General features: G+C 41.2%; 1 protein-coding gene across 2 annotated transcripts in view; it reads right to left on the bottom strand.

The window, feature by feature from the left end:
- The window catches only part of arhgap4b (Rho GTPase activating protein 4b), a 63,288-nt gene that overhangs the window by 10,197 nt on the left and 35,617 nt on the right, over window positions 1–17,474 (bottom strand). The window contains exons 5-20 of one of the 2 annotated variants that reach the window (XM_044210323.1): window positions 15,418–15,480; window positions 15,135–15,308; window positions 14,794–14,922; window positions 14,290–14,511; window positions 12,167–12,268; window positions 11,819–12,004; window positions 9,456–9,540; window positions 8,713–8,740; window positions 8,334–8,430; window positions 6,309–6,369; window positions 6,063–6,140; window positions 4,507–4,635; window positions 3,636–3,741; window positions 3,298–3,525; window positions 1,306–1,361; window positions 1,047–1,218 (exon numbers count right to left, since the gene is read on the bottom strand). In XM_044210323.1, the coding sequence (XP_044066258.1) occupies window positions 1,047–1,218; window positions 1,306–1,361; window positions 3,298–3,525; window positions 3,636–3,741; window positions 4,507–4,635; window positions 6,063–6,140; window positions 6,309–6,369; window positions 8,334–8,430; window positions 8,713–8,740; window positions 9,456–9,540; window positions 11,819–12,004; window positions 12,167–12,268; window positions 14,290–14,511; window positions 14,794–14,922; window positions 15,135–15,308; window positions 15,418–15,480 (1,916 nt within the window). Of the gene's footprint in view, window positions 1–1,046; window positions 1,219–1,305; window positions 1,362–3,297; window positions 3,526–3,635; window positions 3,742–4,506; window positions 4,636–6,062; window positions 6,141–6,308; window positions 6,370–7,886; window positions 7,915–8,333; window positions 8,431–8,712; window positions 8,741–9,455; window positions 9,541–11,818; window positions 12,005–12,166; window positions 12,269–14,289; window positions 14,512–14,793; window positions 14,923–15,134; window positions 15,309–15,417; window positions 15,481–17,474 lie in introns of both variants that reach the window. The other variant, XM_044210324.1, reaches the window with a different exon arrangement.

The raw sequence follows: 17,474 nt of genomic DNA, 5'->3' as shown, positions 1-17,474 counted from the left end.
CATTTACACCAAGGACCAAGGCCGGTAGAATCATTAAGGATTCGCGCCATCCGAACAATGGCCTCTTAACTGTTGCGGTCAGGGAAGCGATACCGCAGTCTCTCAACGGAGAGACTAAAGAGGAGCTGCTTCCCTCAGGCCATCCAAATCCTGAACAAGGACACTGTCAGGGCTCCTGATAGACTACACCTCTGATGTTGCTGACAATTACCTTCACCCTTCCCCTGCATCCCTTAATATTTTGCACCTTTAATATTTGCACTTTATTTAACATTCCATATTTAATATTTCAAGTTCATATTTTATTTTAAATATTTTGAAGATTTGATATTTTATTATGTCCAGCACAGCACTGGAGGGGGCAACAAAGCATTTCACTGCACAATGTAGTGATATGTTGGGTATGTGATAAATAAAAACTTGATACTTTACCTTTGGACAGAGCCAGGCTAGCTGTTTCTCCCTGCTCCCTGTCTTTATGCTAAGCTAAGCTAACCTTCTCCCTGCTCTAGCTTAATAATTAACAGGCAGATGTGAGAATGATAACAATCTTCTAATCTAACTTTATGCAAGAAAGCAAATAAGAATATATCCCACGATGTCGAACTATTCTTATAATGTAAATTTAGCATTGTTACCATACTTGCCTAAAAAAAACTCATCAAACTCTGTGTAGTGAAGTATTTATATGTGATAAAATTGTATTAAATGGAAATTAGTAATTCTTGCAGTCCTTAGTTCTTGCAAACAGATCTTGTCAGTCCTTACAGCAACCCAGGCTGCCATGCTGCTAACTTAATTTAAATTGTACTGTATTGTATTTAAGAAATCTGGCACCCAAGAAACAATATTTGACTCAATTGGCAGGCAAATATAGAAACTCAATGGAAGCCCTGACTCAAATTAAATTTGCTGTCTCAAACTGGGATAGAGGCCTCCAAGATCCATTTCAAGATCTACTTCATCAAGAAAGATCATCTTGACAGTGGTTCTGATTATGGCAGCAATGGCTGCCTCAATGGTTCTAAAGTATCAGTGTCACTCACCCTTCTAGCACACTGATGTACTTGTGAGGGATGAGACCTTTAACCCCGCCCACTTCGCCTCTCCACCAATCACAAGAGGCCTTGCTGTGAAGGACAAGAAGCTCTCCCTGCTTGAAGGACAGCTCTGCTGGAGATCTTGCTACGTAGTCGAACATAGCCACTGCCTCCCATTCTGTAAACACATCACAACACAGTTAAAATCAACACAGGGATATTTTTTTCTGGTGTGTGTGTGTGTGCATGAACTGTACATACTCACCATCCTCACTAGGCAGATGCTCAGTCTCTCCATCTCCCTCTTCTGTGATTGGTTCACTGCAGACAAGCAGAAAAATGAAAGTCGGTCATGCACAGTTCCTTTTCTTTACCACAGGCTTTCTTTATATAGTAATTCCTCACTTCACATATGCAATTACACATAAGACTTCATACTACTACTATTTCTCAAATGATGCTAAAACCTCAGTGTTCTACAGAAAACAAGGAACCAAACCGCTGATAATGCTCTGTCAAATGTCAAAAAGTATATTATATAAATGACAGACAGTTTTATTGAATTTCCCCACCCCCCCCCCGATTGTGGGGTCTTAGAGGTTTCCATGGACACTGTCGATAAGGTGGAGGCTTTTGTTAAATTTTAGTGAGCAATCATCTTAATAGTATTAAACAGTTTTTACACAAAGAACTGCAAGCTGCACAGAAATGTCTTTGGCATGGCATGAAATTCTCTTTCAAGGGGATGAGCCATGAAAAAGGAGCTTAGGGAGAAGTACTTGGAACTCTAAAATGACAAACAAATCTCTGGAGCAATGTGAGTCTGTTGTCCATTCATTTACTACAAGTCATCCAAGGACAGAAATAAGTGAAGATAGTTTTTCAAAGCAAAGATCACACTATGTTTAAACATAAATAATGGAACCCAGTTGGATAACATATTCAAGTTAGATTAATTCAGCCAGATTTGACCAAATGCAAAGCATTTTCGTACAGAGGACCGATACTGACAAAATGTAGTAAATGGTTATCAGACAAGTAAAAAATATAACTAAATACATCAATAAATAATATTAATAATTAAATAATTACAGTGGGGTGTATAAAGAAATTGAAAGTTTTATGTTTTCCTTTAATTTCCTCCATTTCGTCAGTGAAGGAGGTGAAGCACAGAACATTAAACAAGGACTAGTCCATTCTGCCAGCTGGATGTGGACGGAACCTGAGAGTCAACCGGGACCAACAGCTGAAATTCCCACTTGCGATCACTACAACTTCCCTACGGCCAGACATGGTCCTGTGGTCCACCTCTGTCAGGACCGTGATCATGGCCCTGGCTCACTATCTCGTGGGAGGAGGAAATGGAGGCAGCATTTGAGAGGAAGAAGGGGTACAGGGAGCTGGCTGCTTCGTGCACAGAAGCAGGGTGTAAGGCATCAATCTACCCTGTGGAAGTGGGCTGCAGAGGCTTCATTGGAAAATCCATCCAACACTTCCTGAAGTCTCACCGGGTCCAAGCAGAAGGCGGCTCTCAGACAACTAACTGAGGAGGAAGAACAAGGGAGCTTCTGGCTTTGGCCAGAAAAGACGGAAAGTGGGGAAAACAAGGATCCTAGGGTCAGCTGCAGCTGCACCACCACCTCGAGATGTTCTGAGATGACAGGGGCAAAACATCAGTGAAGGGCGGCTCCCTGCAGCTGGCCCGATGGCACCTGCGGTGGTGCGTCAGGCAGCTATGCCTAGCAGGTAGCAAATACCTGTGATCCCATCTTTAACCTCCAATCAGTTGGTAAAAGCCAAATAACCAATTTACTTGTTCCTTGCCACTATCAGTTGATCAAATAAATTAAAATGTTAAACATAGCGTTGGCTAGCTAACAGAATCAGAAATACTTGATTGATCCCTGAGTGGAAACTCTTTCGTTAGAGCTGTTCACTATCACGTCAATGCACACTTAAGAAAAGAAGGAATAGAAGTACTAAGCAAATCAAGATATAATACGCTATAATACAGTTAAGATAAATTAAGTACAAAATGGATATAAGTATAAATGCTAAAATAAGTGAGCTAAATTAAGTACCAAAGTGGATTTAGAGGTTAAACTAACACTGCAAACTAACGCTAACAATTTTCAAATATTACTACATCTTGTTTGTTTTGGGGCTCCATATTTTATTTCTAATAATCATATATTGATGTTGACAGTATTTTGTCACAACTAATACCACATAATATCAATGACTACTCATCTCTCACCAGTACTCCTGCTCCAGAGTCATGTGCTTCTCATAGACGGGGCCTGGAAGTTCTGATTGGCTGGGGAAGATGATGTCATGTTGGAGGATCATGGTTTTGACAAGATCATTGACCTGGGGCTGCTTAGCAACAGCATCATCAGAATCTACCCCCCTCAGTAGGCTTGGACCGAAGCAAACAGCCAGGTTGTAGTGCTGCATCATGTTCTCATCACTGTACTGAGACACACTGGGAATACACACACACACTGAATTGTTATTTTTGGCATGCATGTTTTATGACCATAGCAAATATTCCAAGCGATAGAATATCCCACACTGGGTTACGTTGTAGCTTACTGATTGAGGAAAGCAAAAAGGTAACGCATCACGACAAGGAGAGGCCGTGGGAAGGTGGAGACAATCGCTTTAATCTGGGCAGCTTTCTCTGTCACCCCCTCGATTTCTGCTCATGACAGAAAGGAAAAAGAAAAGGAGCAAGATGACAAGATGAGCAAAAGCAATGATTTAACTATTAAACAAGTTTTATTTGTTGCAGTTAAATGTTTTCCATGACTGCAGCAGTTTGAAACTGTGTCAGATGCACAAATCACCCAAAATTCTGACTTAAAGAAATGTTGTGGCAAGTACTTAAACGACTAAGGTGAGGTGGCATGGTTGATATTTTTAGGCCACTGATATGAAATCTAAGTATTTATGGGGAGTAAGCAACCTGCAGACAGGTTCTCAACCTTGGTTAGCTGTGCAAATTGTGACTCAGAGTTTATGTTTTGGAAAACAGAATTGGGTTCACGCCACAGGAATAACAAGGACACAGTGAGAGAGATAACAACAGAGAACAGTGAGATGCACCAGTAGAGAGAGTAGAAGTTGCACCACCTTGCATCAACAGTACATGTACTGTTGATATTTGTAGGGGAGAATTTCCTAAACAAGTTACTTTGTGTGTGGAGCATCAGTGATGTGGCAACCAATATGTAAGGCTACTACTGAAGCTCCAGAAAGCTAAATCAAAATTAGCCAGTTTATTTATATGCAAAAAGTTTTACCCAGATTCTATTATACATGAGGGGGTGAATCCGCTAAAACGTGGTAGAATAAGCATCTAGAAACCAAATGATACACAAATAACTAAATAACTGAAAGCAGACATGAAAACCTGCATGAGCTGAACACACGCAGACATAGAGGTTATATAAGGGGGTCTTACGGACACACTCCAGCAGCTGAGAGTAGCTGTCGTAAGGGAAGAGAGGAGGCTCAAGGCCCCTGAAGTAAAGCTTCAACACACCAGCCACAGAGTCCAGGTCACACTCACTGTCTGACAGAGGATCATCTCCTACAGGGAGTAAAACAAACGTGTTTAACACAGGCTTAAGTACACCTTTTAATGTAGAAACAAGACATATATTCAAATGGAGAAAAAGGACAGGACATTGCTGTAAGAAGTAAAATTGTGCTCCTCAAAATGTCTAATTATTGTGAGTGATATAATAGTTGATTACAGGAATTTGATCATTGGCATTAACATTTTAGCCATAGACATTGTAGCCTTGATCATCATTACTGGAAAAAAAGAGGTAATTAAATCTACAAATTACTCTTTACATTTCTTTAAAGCGGCTATAATCAATATTTTTATAGTAACAATGGATTAAATGTTTAATGTGAAAGGTGTCACTCATAGTAATGAGTCTACAGAGAATTTTCACGGACCCTTGCAGTTCCCCTCAGCTCCACAGAGCTTTTTAACATCTTTGAGCTCAATGTTTTGGTTCACTCCCACCACTCTCATTGAATTTTTTTGGCTGCAGCAGGCAGCAGTTTTCAGTGAAACACACTGTACACTACTTGTCCATCACCAAACAGCAGGCAGACAAAGTTAGCAACTAGCTGGTGAACATAAGAGAGCATATAGCAGCTAAATAGCCAGATATTTCCCTCAGGAGTTAGTGGAGAGCCAAACACGGGGGAGCAGAGAATGACTATTGGACGTATACGACTCCAAATGCCTGATAATGTTTGTTCTGTCTTGCTGGTTGTGGAAGGTAACTGTTTGCTGACATGCTGTCAGTATCAACTTTATGAGGTGATTATATGTCAGTATTGTGTTTACAGCTTCAAGTGGGCAAAATCAATTATGCATTACTCACTGTGAAAAGTAAATAGCTCCATTATTTGTCACATTACTTTTGTGATGTAACTTTAAATTTGCTTGTAATAAGGTCTTCATCACTGCTGTATTTCAACTGCTGCCTTTTTTCACCAGCCAGTGAACAGTCTCATTTGGAGGGTGTAACACAGTTTCGCCAAGTGCCCCAACCATTCAAACAGAAGTCAGTGGTGCAGCGAAAAGGACATGATCCATCACTGACTTTCCACCCCCTAATTATGTTCATTGGAGCATACAACCAAGCTAAAGGTGCTTCTGCTACAGGAGTAGGCCAGAGTTTTGAACAATCACCACCTGTGTGCTCAATATGGTTTGAGCATTGAGGACAATTATGGAGCCTGGATAATAGAATTATGAGTTTGTGAGTTTCACTAGCTTGTTCAGTTGAGCTTTCTCTTACATTTCTGAAAATTGAAAGGTAATCTTTCAATAGACATTAATTAAGGAGGTTTGAGAGGCAAAAAAATGTAATGTGTGTAAAGACCTGTGTGTTAGATCTAAAACTGAAACATTGTTATTAAAATAATACAATACAATGCTTTTACTTTTCTTCATCAGAGGAAAAAGTGATGCAATTTCAGAAGCTTATTTACCTCTCTCAAATGCATGTCTGATGAGGTTAACCTCCCTTTGTGACCCAGGAACTCTGAATATCCCTTCATGGTGGAGACCTGAGACACACACACACACATTCACATTACATTACATATTCACAGATGCCTGATGTTCCATACACAGGATTGTGCACAAATACACAAACAAGTACTTCCACCTACTCATTCTCAGTGTCCAAAGCTCTCTCAGCATGGCTCATTGCCATATCATAAAAACTGACTCACCGTGAAGGTTTATGAAACGGATGCAGCTTTCAACCACAACGGGAATCTGCTGCCCAGAGCTCTGGAGAACAAAGATGAGTAGAGATGAGAGGAGAGGAGAGTGTTAGAGACAGAAGAAGTGCAGATAGAGATGCAAAGAAAGAGGAGGACAAGGTCGATAGAAAATAACAGGAAGAAAAATGTGTAAAGGAAGATACAATGCAAGGAAAACAGTAATTAAACAGAGGAAGAGGGTTACAAGAGCTAAGGAATAACACTGAGTGAGTAATAAAATGAACAAATGCTTTTTATATGTTTGGGTTGATGCAAGGTGCAGGTAAAATGCTTCATGTCACTGCCAGGGCCATAACCAGGATTTCTGAAATACTGAGGTCTTGAGTCAAAGCCCCTCAAAATCATCTCAGACAACAAAATTAGTTTCTAAAATACTTATATTATTTGGGTTTTTTTTTTATTTATTGAGCTGCATGCTCAATTCTATTCTATCTAGAATTAAGGAGTTCTCTCAATGATATTCTTCTGCTTATAAATTTAACTAACTAAACTTTCATGAAGATTATTGGGTAATTATGGATGTGTAAAACAAAATCTTGGTAAAATTCTGGTGGAGAAATACTGAATCATACCACTCTTGTATCTGTCCGTTAAATGTGAAGCTAAAGCCAGCCGCCAGTTCACTCGCAAAGCCCTCTGCATTGCAGGTGATCCCACACACCAGTCACACAGCTTCTTCAGTCTGCTGCCATCAGGGAGGAGACTGCGGAGTCTCCAGGCCAGGACCAACAGACTGAAGGACAGCTTCATCCATCAGGCTGTCAGGAAGCTGAACTCGCTCCCAACTGCACTGTTTGTTCACTGGTTTGCACTTTATCTGCCATGTGCCTTGCGCTGCTTTTAGTCAACCTATTTTTATTTTATTTTATTTTTTATTATGTCTCGTATTCCCTTATTGTATAGTTTCAGCTTATATTTTATATTTGATCTAGATTTTAGGCTCTACTGTTAGTGTTATCTGTATGCACCGGGGGTCTGAGAGTAACGCAATTTCGATTCTCTGTATGTATGTAATGTACGTGTGGAAGAATTGACAATAAAGCAGACTTGACTTGACTTGACAGTTAGCTTATACAGATAGCTTGGCATTGTCCTCTGTTGATTTAATCCATACAAAACTGGAAATATAAAAAAGAGTTGTGGTTTTACGTAGACGTACTAGCTGGAACAAAATTTTGTTACCTTTGGACAGAGCCTGTTTCCCCCCGCTTCCCATCTTTGTGCTAAGCTAATCTAACTGGCTGCTGGCAGTAGCTTCATATTTGTCGTACAGACATGAGAGTGGTATCGATGTTCTCATCTAACTCTTGGCAAGAAAGCAAAGAAAAGTATTTCGAAAATGACAAACTATACCTTGAAGTTTTTAACCCTAGACTGTAAACTCCTCCAGGGTTGCTAAATCCAAAATTACCAGAAAAAAATCCAGGGACATGTCCTCAATGGTATCTACAGCCCTGGTCACTGCTGGAAACAGCCCACTGGCCTGCATGCAGTATAGAAGCAGTCACAGATGGGGTTTGGTACCTGTGTCCGAGACATTCTCCTTCTTCTTCTGCACCAAGCCAAGCACAGCAGAGAAGAGACAGAGAAAAGGCATATTAGAAAAGGCGGAGTAAGAAATAAGGGGAACTCAGATTTAGAAGCCGTGGTAAGAGACACACAGAAGCACACACACACTCTCAATAAAGGAGTCGAGAGAGGAGGCAGCAAAGACACCAGTGCTTTTTAATCCCTTTCACAAGAGAGGAAGAGATAAAAGGAGGGGAATGGATTGAAAGGATAGAAAGCCAGCAATAAGCTATAAGTATGACCATACACATGAAGGCAGTAGTAAGTACCCTTTTCTTATTTTCTAAATAATTTCCTTTGGAGGGTTGAACAGCAGTGCAGAGCAGTGCAGCAAGCAAATAAAAACGAGGTAAAAACAAGGGTGTATTTCAAAGGGATGTTTTTTGTGTGTGTGTGTGTTACCTGTATGTAGGAGAGTATGTCTGTGGTGAAGAGTGTGTGGCAGAATTGGGAAACAGGTCTGGACTTCCAAACACGCACTGAACGAGCACATTGCATTCTGAGAAATATAATAAATAAAATGCTTAATTCCATTTTACATGTGGGTATAAATACTATCTAATGATGTTTGCTAATTGCTATTATCAATTACACTTTTAGTATTTCCCTCCTCCAAAAATCTGCTTTTTATACATAATAGAAAATTGCCAAAAATGGCATTTTGGTTTCAAATTTGGTTAATCTCTTTGCTCTTCTCCTTGTCCTCTCTGCTCTCTCCATGGCTATATGCCTCTCTCAGTCATACTCTCTTTATTCTTGGCTGTATAAATACACTGTTTACCTGGAAGGGTCACTGTCAACAGCCTCAGCTGAAAGAAAGAAACAGAATACAAGTGAAAGAGTAAGGTTTGGTTTAGATTCCTGGTGCAAACAATGTGTAGCATTATTAAAGCGGAATGCCACTAATTTTACACATCAAAATCAGTTTACAGGTCTTGGGGTGTACTACTGTATATGTGAAAACAGTTGTATAAAGCCTTTTGTGGCCACAGAGGGAGCTGTGTGAAGTCTGATAAATGTCCTCAAGTCACTTGATTCCGTGCCAGTTGGGTCTGAAGACAACTTTGAAAATGAAAAAAAATCTGGGGGTGTGGGATTAGAAAGAAGTGAGTTTACCAAACTTCCGTAGCCTGCTCCTCTTCTCTACCTGAGGCTAGAGGCTCAAGGTTAAATTAGCCACTACTACCATAACACCGAGCAAACTGTCGGCGATTGAGTTGCATTGCGGGTTATATAAGCGCCAGGTTTTGACAAGGAAGAAGAATGAGTAGAATAAAAAAGACAATATCACTGGTTTTGCTGAATCAATTTTGATACTTTTTTTAAACTGTCCATCATGCGTCCGACATTGTTATAGCAGTGCAATGTTAAATCAATGGAGTACTCTTTTAAATGGTGGAAATTTTGCAATAGTCAGTTACCAGTGGCATCATTTGTAAAACCAGACTGATCCTTCACAGATTCGAACAGTGGCAAAGTTAGAAGAAATTGCCCTAGCTAATCTAACATTGTAGTTTAGAGTACCTTTCTGTATGGCATCTTGTAGAAGGTCATGCTTGGCTTGAAGTTTGAAGGTCAGAGAACTGCTGGTTAGGAACTCCTTCACTTTCTAAGACAAAAAATAAAACAAAATGATTAAGTATTACAGTTTTTCCTCAACTACTTAAGCACAGTTTCTGAAACTGTTGCAATTCTCAACATACTATCATCATGCAATCATCACAACAACTTAAACAGTGCTGCACAACATTTAATTTGTCCTTCAAAAAGCCATTACTTATTGAGCTTAATGGCTTTTGGCTCAGGAGTAAATAAATTAATCAATGCGTGCATCACTGCCAACAAAATTATATGAGGGGACGCACAAACCATAATACATTCTGGCATCCTCTCACATACATACATTCTCCTTTCACATACATATATTTTCACTCTTACATGCCTTCTCCTTTCACAAACATATATTTTCAGTCTCACATTCATTTATTTTCACCCATACATTTTGGTGGTTTCGCTTGCGCTTCAACTACATATCACATTCACCCCATTCACACACCAATTACCAAAGTAACTAATCATTCGCACACCAAAGGGACAGCCCTCGGGAGCAATTTGGGGTTCAGTGTCTTGCTCAAGGACACTTCGACATGTGGACTGGGGGAAGCCGGGATCGAATCATCGACCTTCTGATTGGTGGACGACCACTAAGCCACAGTCACCCACTCTCATTTTATTTTAACGCACATATTCATACATTTGCAGTCAATGTATATACAAATTACATCCCCCTTTATCATTGCTTATTCTAAGACAGTCAAACGTTTACAGAGGTTACAGAAGAAGACACTGAAATTGTGTTTCTGTATTTCATTTCTCAATGAGACGTACATACAATCAAAAGGTCAAATATCCTCTAGAGCCAGCTGAAAAATATCAATCAAAACTGAATGGTGCCACAAATGCCATAATGTACAGTTCCATACATTTACACAGCATATGTAAATGTATGGAAATGAATGATGTAAACTTGGAAATGAAAATGTAATTCCGCAATAGCATTATAATTTTCCACATATGTATGTGTTATTTGACTAAAAATGAAAATGACAATGCATTAATCCAATTTGCATTTTCATTTCCACATACTCGTATGGGCGTTCTATGCAGTAGATGATTTGTTCATTTTTAACAGGGGGGATGGCCCAAGGGTAGCACACCCAGCCCCACCCCACTGTAGGGCGAGAAGGGCTCCCATGTGCCTTTTTTTCAGAGATAGATTTTTAGCCCCTTGAACTAAACTTTTTGGGGGCATTTACTAAACTCTGAAATAACATATAATTGTTACGTTATATTGTCAAATAACCACTCAATTTGCAGCACAGAGATGAGAACGGCAAAAAAAAGAAAAAAGTTCATGAGCATTCAAGGGCACTTTTGGTCCAATATTAAAATGACATGTTTTTGAAAATGAAATGTCAAATGCAGTTTTCATTTTCATTTTCTTTTTTATTTTGACTTAAATATTGCTTGCATAAATGGAAAATCAGGTTACATTGTTTATATTTCATTTTCATTTTCAAATTTTAATTAACATTTGAAGTACCCTGCTGCCCACTGTACAGCGGGGTACAACTATGATAATGAAATGTCAAACAGCTTTTTCATTTTCATTTTAATATGGTCATAGAATGTATGAGTATGTGGAAATTAAAATGCAAAATTGGATTATTGCATTTTCATTTTTATTTTTATTCAAATAATACATACATATGTGGAAGATTATGTGGAATTACATTGTGGAGTTATATTTTCTTTTCCAAGTTACATTATCATTTTAATATAGTCCCCTATTTGTTTCCATATAAAGGCTTCACTTTTTTGGTATATCCTCTATTCACAGTAAGCTTTCACAGTCTCCTTACAGTAACAGTAAAGTGAAATGTAAAAAAAAAAAATAAACAAATTAAGATCTCATGGAATAGAAAAGCAGTGAAAAATCCATTTTGGTCACTGAAGCAAGCTCACAGCATTACATGGTCAATGGAAAATAATTGTGCTTATACATTTGAATTTAGGTAGGTAGAATTTCATAGTGTTAGTTGCTTTGGCACAATCCTTGAATGAAAATCAAAATTCTCCTGAGAAACCACAAGAAATTATTCCTGTCAGGGTGGAAATCCCATTGAAATGTCATTTACATTATACAATAATACTAAGACATATATTATAGAATATGCAATTATAAAAAGTAAATCATGTCAGAGGCCTCAGTAATTGGCTAACAACAAGACATTATCAGCCTGATCCCTATCATACTGGCCTGATAAATATCTTTGAAGATATTGTAACAGCAGTATATCCACCTCTAGTCAACTGCAATAACTCACAGTAAAATAGTAGGTCTCTGTCTCCTGCTGATTGGCTCGACGCTTGGCAAGTGTAAGTTTTGGGGTGGTGTTTCCTCCAGGGGGCTCATGTGATAGGCTGCTGGGCACGTCAGGGGAGGGGTTACAGTCGCTTTCACACATACTGTCCAGCAGGGCTGTGAGTGTGGCTTTAAGTGTTTTACTGACCTGAGAAAGTGAAAGAAATGTTGATTTGTCAATTCAGTTAATTCATTTCTTAGATATTTTGTCAAAGCTCACCCACTGACTGAGTGACTGACTGATGGATGGGGACAGATAGACAGATAAATAGATCATTATGGAAACAGGCAGTGAGAATGATTAGCTGACCTCTTCTGCTTCCAAGGTAACAGCTGCGAGTCGAGACTGAAGCTGCTGAAACCTGGTCTCTAGCTCGTACCTCACCTGGCTCTCCGCACTCACCTCACACACCTGAAATACACAAACAAAATATAACACAACATTACGAGGGCTCGCCAAGTTCAAACCAATGGGATATTGTTTGGAGAGAGAAAGACAGATTTATTTGATGGGAGGGGCAGAGGTTGGGATTCTTCAAAAATCTGTGATGCTTTCCGTGGTGGGAGGTCACAGTGAAAGGACTTTTTTCTTCATTCTTCATTTCAGGTCGATTTTAAAAACACAAATGAGTTAAAGCAATTTGTGAGCACTATAAAATAAGCAACAGGGTGTCACAGGAGCCTGTCACAGTGTCAAAAACATATGGTTCACATTGTAAATTTAACAGGGTAGAGTTAATAGGTGCATTATACTGCAGTACAACATAAAATAGAGGTGCACTTATTCCAATGTTTTCGCACTGATCCTGAGCAAAGCCCCAATCTGTGATCGCTGCACAGTAATTCTTAAAGCCAACCATCACAGTCTGCAGGGTTTACATTCAAAACCTCCACCATCATCCCCGTCCACAAAAAAACAATGACCACAGGACTTAACGCCTACAGACCTGTCGCCCTGATCTCTGTGGTAATAAAGTACTTTGAGCGTCTTGTGCTGTCACACCTCATATCCATCACTGACCTACTCCTGGACCCCCTGCAGTTTGTCTACAGAGCCAACAGGTCTGTAGACGATGCAATAAACATGGCCCTTCACTTCATCCTCCAGCACCTGGACTCCTCAGGAACCTATGTCGGGATCCTGTTTGTGGACTTCAGCTCTACCTGCAGGTGGATTACAGACTTCCTGTCTGACAGGAGGCAGCACATGAGGTTGGGGAAACATGTCTCTGACTCCCGCACCATCAGCACCAGTTCCCCTCAAGGCTGCATCCTTTCCCCTCTGCTCTTCTCCCTGTATACCAACACTGTACCTCCAGTCACCACTCCAGCAAGCTCCTGAAGTTTGCGGATGACACCACCCTCATTGGGCTCATCTCTGCTGGGGATAAGTCTCCCTACAGGTGGGAAATTGACCACCTGGTGACCTGGTGCAGCCATATGCCCCATGTAGAGGCATCAGGGTCAGCATTTAATTATGGACTACTAGATATGACAAAGGACACAACTGACCCTTCCATAAGCCCCACCCTGCTTATTTACTGCTGCAGTGCCTGTCAGACTCTCAGAACTAGTTTGGCACAAATAAGACAGTGTAGTCCCTCATTCATCTAGGAGTGTTCTATCGTAGAAAAGGTTTCAGTCGTAGTCATCTGGACACTGTTTTCAGAATCAAGACGTTTCGGCTCCGATCCGGAAGTCATTCTCAATTGTGAAAAAATTGGACGGGAACTGGAAATTTAAGCTACTCTGAGTTACATAAGCCCTGCCCTCAGGAGGGAATCTGCCTGAGTATCTGTTAATAGCTAGAAACTATTAGGTCAGTTTCAGGTGGAACTAGCTATTAATGATGACTACGACTGAAACCTTTTCTACGATTTGGCACAAATATAATTTTACAATGATAACAGAGTCAGATTTACCACTAGAAATTAGTTTAAACTTTTGAAACGCTGAAGCTTTGATTTCACACAGAAATAGACAAAAGCAAGTCATTTCTTGCTGATGACTGTTGATTTTGTTGGATGGAATGAACTGTCACTAGCAGATTTTATCAGCTGTAACTAGCTAGCTAATTAACGCTAACTTTGTGTATTGATTAAAAACTCTCCAGCTGACTTTTTACTCTTTCCAGCTTACTTGTTTTAAAAAGCGAACACTGTAAAATGTGTCTTAATATGTATTCATTCACATTATTCACTGACCATTGCATAGTAATCCTAAAATCCAATATAAAATATAAAAGGTAAACATAAGGAAGAATAAACTACAAAGAAGGTATCATAACACGCCAAAATGGCATTTATGTTGCATATCCAAGAGTATTCTACTAAACAATGAGTGCTATACCTGTGAATGTAACAAAAAGAGCAACATTTGGGATCTGATTTCCATGGAAACCATACATCTCTACCGGAGGTACAGTGATTTCACCTGGTCTCCCTCATGAGGATGGTAGTTGAATCTGAATGGAAGGCAGAAGGCGGTGTCGTGTTGCTGTAGCAATGCATCTCTGTCTCCACCCTGGTCCAGGGATGTCACAGCAGCCTCCAGCTGCTTAAGCCCTGTCTCCTCTGTTTTCTGGATGTGCCACCTACTGGCCAGATAGCACCTCATCACCCTCTCCACAGACAGATGGAAACCCAGGTCACAGCACTGCCAGGAGAGAGGGAGTGAGGAAGGAAAAAGGGAGGAGCAAAGAGGGATGAAAGGGAGGATAGAGAGAAAGTGGTGGGAAAGCAGGGGAGGGAAAAGGAGAGGAAAGGGGGAGAAAGAATAAACAATAATGTGGTGATTGTGGTGTGAGAGAAAGGAAGTGTATGAGAGGCTTTTTGTATTTTGACTGGGTGTCAGAAATCAAAACTATTCTATTCTTTCTCCTCATAATATCTCAGAAAAAAGGAAAGAGTGGCACAACATAAATTTCATGTTTCTTACGTCAATGAGAGTGCTGATGTCCTGCAGGTAGTACTTGTTCATGGCTGCGTTGGCTGCTGCTAGGTTCAGCAGGTAGTCATTACGAGCCTTGGTACACTTCAGCTGGGTCTCCTGCACTCTGCCATGCCTCTGTGCATGCACACACACACACAAAAATAAACAAGTAATTGAAGATAACATATAAGAACACATGACCACATGAGTTGATAAAAAAACAAACACTTTTTATCACAATATCATGTGCCCATGACTACAACATGCCCCATCTCACTCAAAAACATACGCATAAAGGAGATATGCATTTACAGAATTTTGAAGTTTATACACCAGAACACACTCACTTTCTCCATTAATCTCTCCATCTTTTTGACAGAACTCCGCCTCTGTCCTCCTGATTGGCCGGGGCCGAGCTCAGCTGACTTGCCGGTGTGTCTCTCCTCTAACCGCTCAGCTTCCTTCAGTTTCCCCTCAGCTATCAGACAGTCTGTGTGGTACTGGTTATATGTCTTTAGAGCCTTCATTCCCACACATGTCACATAGTGGAAACCTCACATCAGCATTGTCAGTGTATTATTAGATTACTTTGCATTATTATTTGCAAGGACATCGATATAAAATGCTCACCGTCTGCAGTTCAGTGGTGACCTTTAGCAACTCATCCTGCATCTGGATGCCAACTTCTTTGCTCTGCAGTTTACAAAAGTAGATTGTTTGCCAAAAACATTTGACACTTTTGCCTGTATAAGAATTATTTAAATGAAAGTAACTAAATAAATACATATATAACACTACATAACAATAGTAATGCATCACTTTCCAATTGTGTTGTTTAGCTACTTTACAAGAACAATTTTTCTTGGTGGAAAAACATGTTTATTCTAATTTAGCCATTATCATTATCACCATTGTTTTGTTATTTAGTACAACTGCATATAACTACTTTAAAGGAGCAGTGTGTAGGATTTAGTGGCATCTAGTGGTGAAATTGCAGATTGCAACCATTTGAATACTGCTCGCCTCCCCCTCCCCCGCCTTCCAAGCATGTCAAACTACAGTGGCCATGAAACTCGCGAAAAACTGTAGAAACATGGTGGTGCAACATGGCGGCTTCCGTGGAAGGGGACTCGCTACCCTTGTAGAAACGGCTTATTCTATGGTAATGACACAACAATTCTTATTTCTCTCTCTGCTCCCTCACTTTCAAGCTTCAGCCCCTGTCCATTGACTGATCGATCCCAAGTGGCTTTCATGATCACCAACCTCTCGGGAAGAGTATGTGAATGGGCTACGGCAGAATAGTACAAATAATCCCCCATTTGCCATTCAGTTTCTGACTTTTCAGGGGCTCTGAGGATGGTTTTGATCATTGTGCACCAGGCAGAGAGGCAGCTTGGGGACTGTTGGTGCCCCGACAGTGAAGCAGCTGGGTGGCTGACCATGCCATCTGTATCTGCACTCTGGCTGTAGATAGTGAGTGGAACAATGACTCCGACGACATCTGTCATAGTCTCCGACTATCGTTATTGACTCTCCTCAGCTGCCACATATACTTGGTTATCCCTGGTTTAAAAAACATAACCGAAACATGGGTTATGGGGGGCTGTTTTGGGTTGGAATACAAGATGTCACTCATCCTGTCTCCTGTCTGCCTCCCATTAAGGTGTCTCCCAAGTCTCCTGATTCTCTTTCAGACTCCTCAGATTTCTCTGGTGTTCCCCCCGTGTACTTGGACCTCAAAGAGGTATTTACAAGGCCCTTGCCAGATGACTGTGCCATATATCGCCTCCCTGGGGCTTCTCCCGCCAAGGGTCGCCTCTACTCGCTGTCTGCCCCGGAGAGGGAAACTATGAACCAGTATAGTCAGAGCACTATGGCTGCTGGTATCGTTTGGCCCTCCTCGTCCCCCGCAGAAGTGTGTTTCTTCTTTGTGGACATGAAGCGTTCCTGATGGGTGGCCTCCCACTCGCCTTTTCATCTCGGCCACTCTGCACTCTCGGGTCCTGCAATGGGGCACAGCTCCAAGCTGAGATGCCATCTGGGGGTGTGGCAGACTGTCATTCTTCTCAGAAAGCACTTCTGGTGGCCCTCACTGGAGGGGGACGCAAGGGAGTTCATCACTGCCTGTCCAGTGTGTGCCCAGAATAAGACCTCCCACCAGTGTCCATCTGGATTATTACATCCCCTCCCTGTGCCACGACAGCCTTGGTCCCACGGAAACTCCAGCAGAACAACATGAGGGAGGTCTGGAGCAGCATGAAGAGCATCACTGGCTTCAGACAGACTGGCAGCAGAGGAGTTGAAGGCAGCGTGGACAGGGCCAACGAACTTAATCTGTTCTTTAACAGATTCGACACACCGGCTCCTGCTCATCCCCCCTCTAACTCAGCTGCTGTCGGCCCTCAAGCTCCTCTGAGTACTCTGCTCCCCCCTCCCCATCAGGCTAACGGCCCTCTTCTGACTAATGACTCCCCACCTCCCCCACCTGTAACCTCTGCTGTGTGCCTGACTGCTGACCAGGTGAGAGGACAGCTGATGAAACTCCACTCAAACAAGGCTGCAGGCCCCGATGGCGTTAGCCCCGGGGTGCTAAAAGCCTGTGCCCCCCAGCTATGTGGAGTCCTTCAACATGTCTTCAACCTGAGCCTGAGTCTTCAAAGGGTCCCTGTTCTGTGGAAGACATC

The sequence above is a fragment of the Siniperca chuatsi genome, linkage group LG10 (genome assembly GCF_020085105.1).
Source record: "Siniperca chuatsi isolate FFG_IHB_CAS linkage group LG10, ASM2008510v1, whole genome shotgun sequence".
In the NCBI taxonomy this organism is placed as follows: Eukaryota; Metazoa; Chordata; class Actinopteri; order Centrarchiformes; family Sinipercidae; genus Siniperca; species Siniperca chuatsi.
This window is presented reverse-complemented; position numbering and strand designations above follow the sequence as displayed.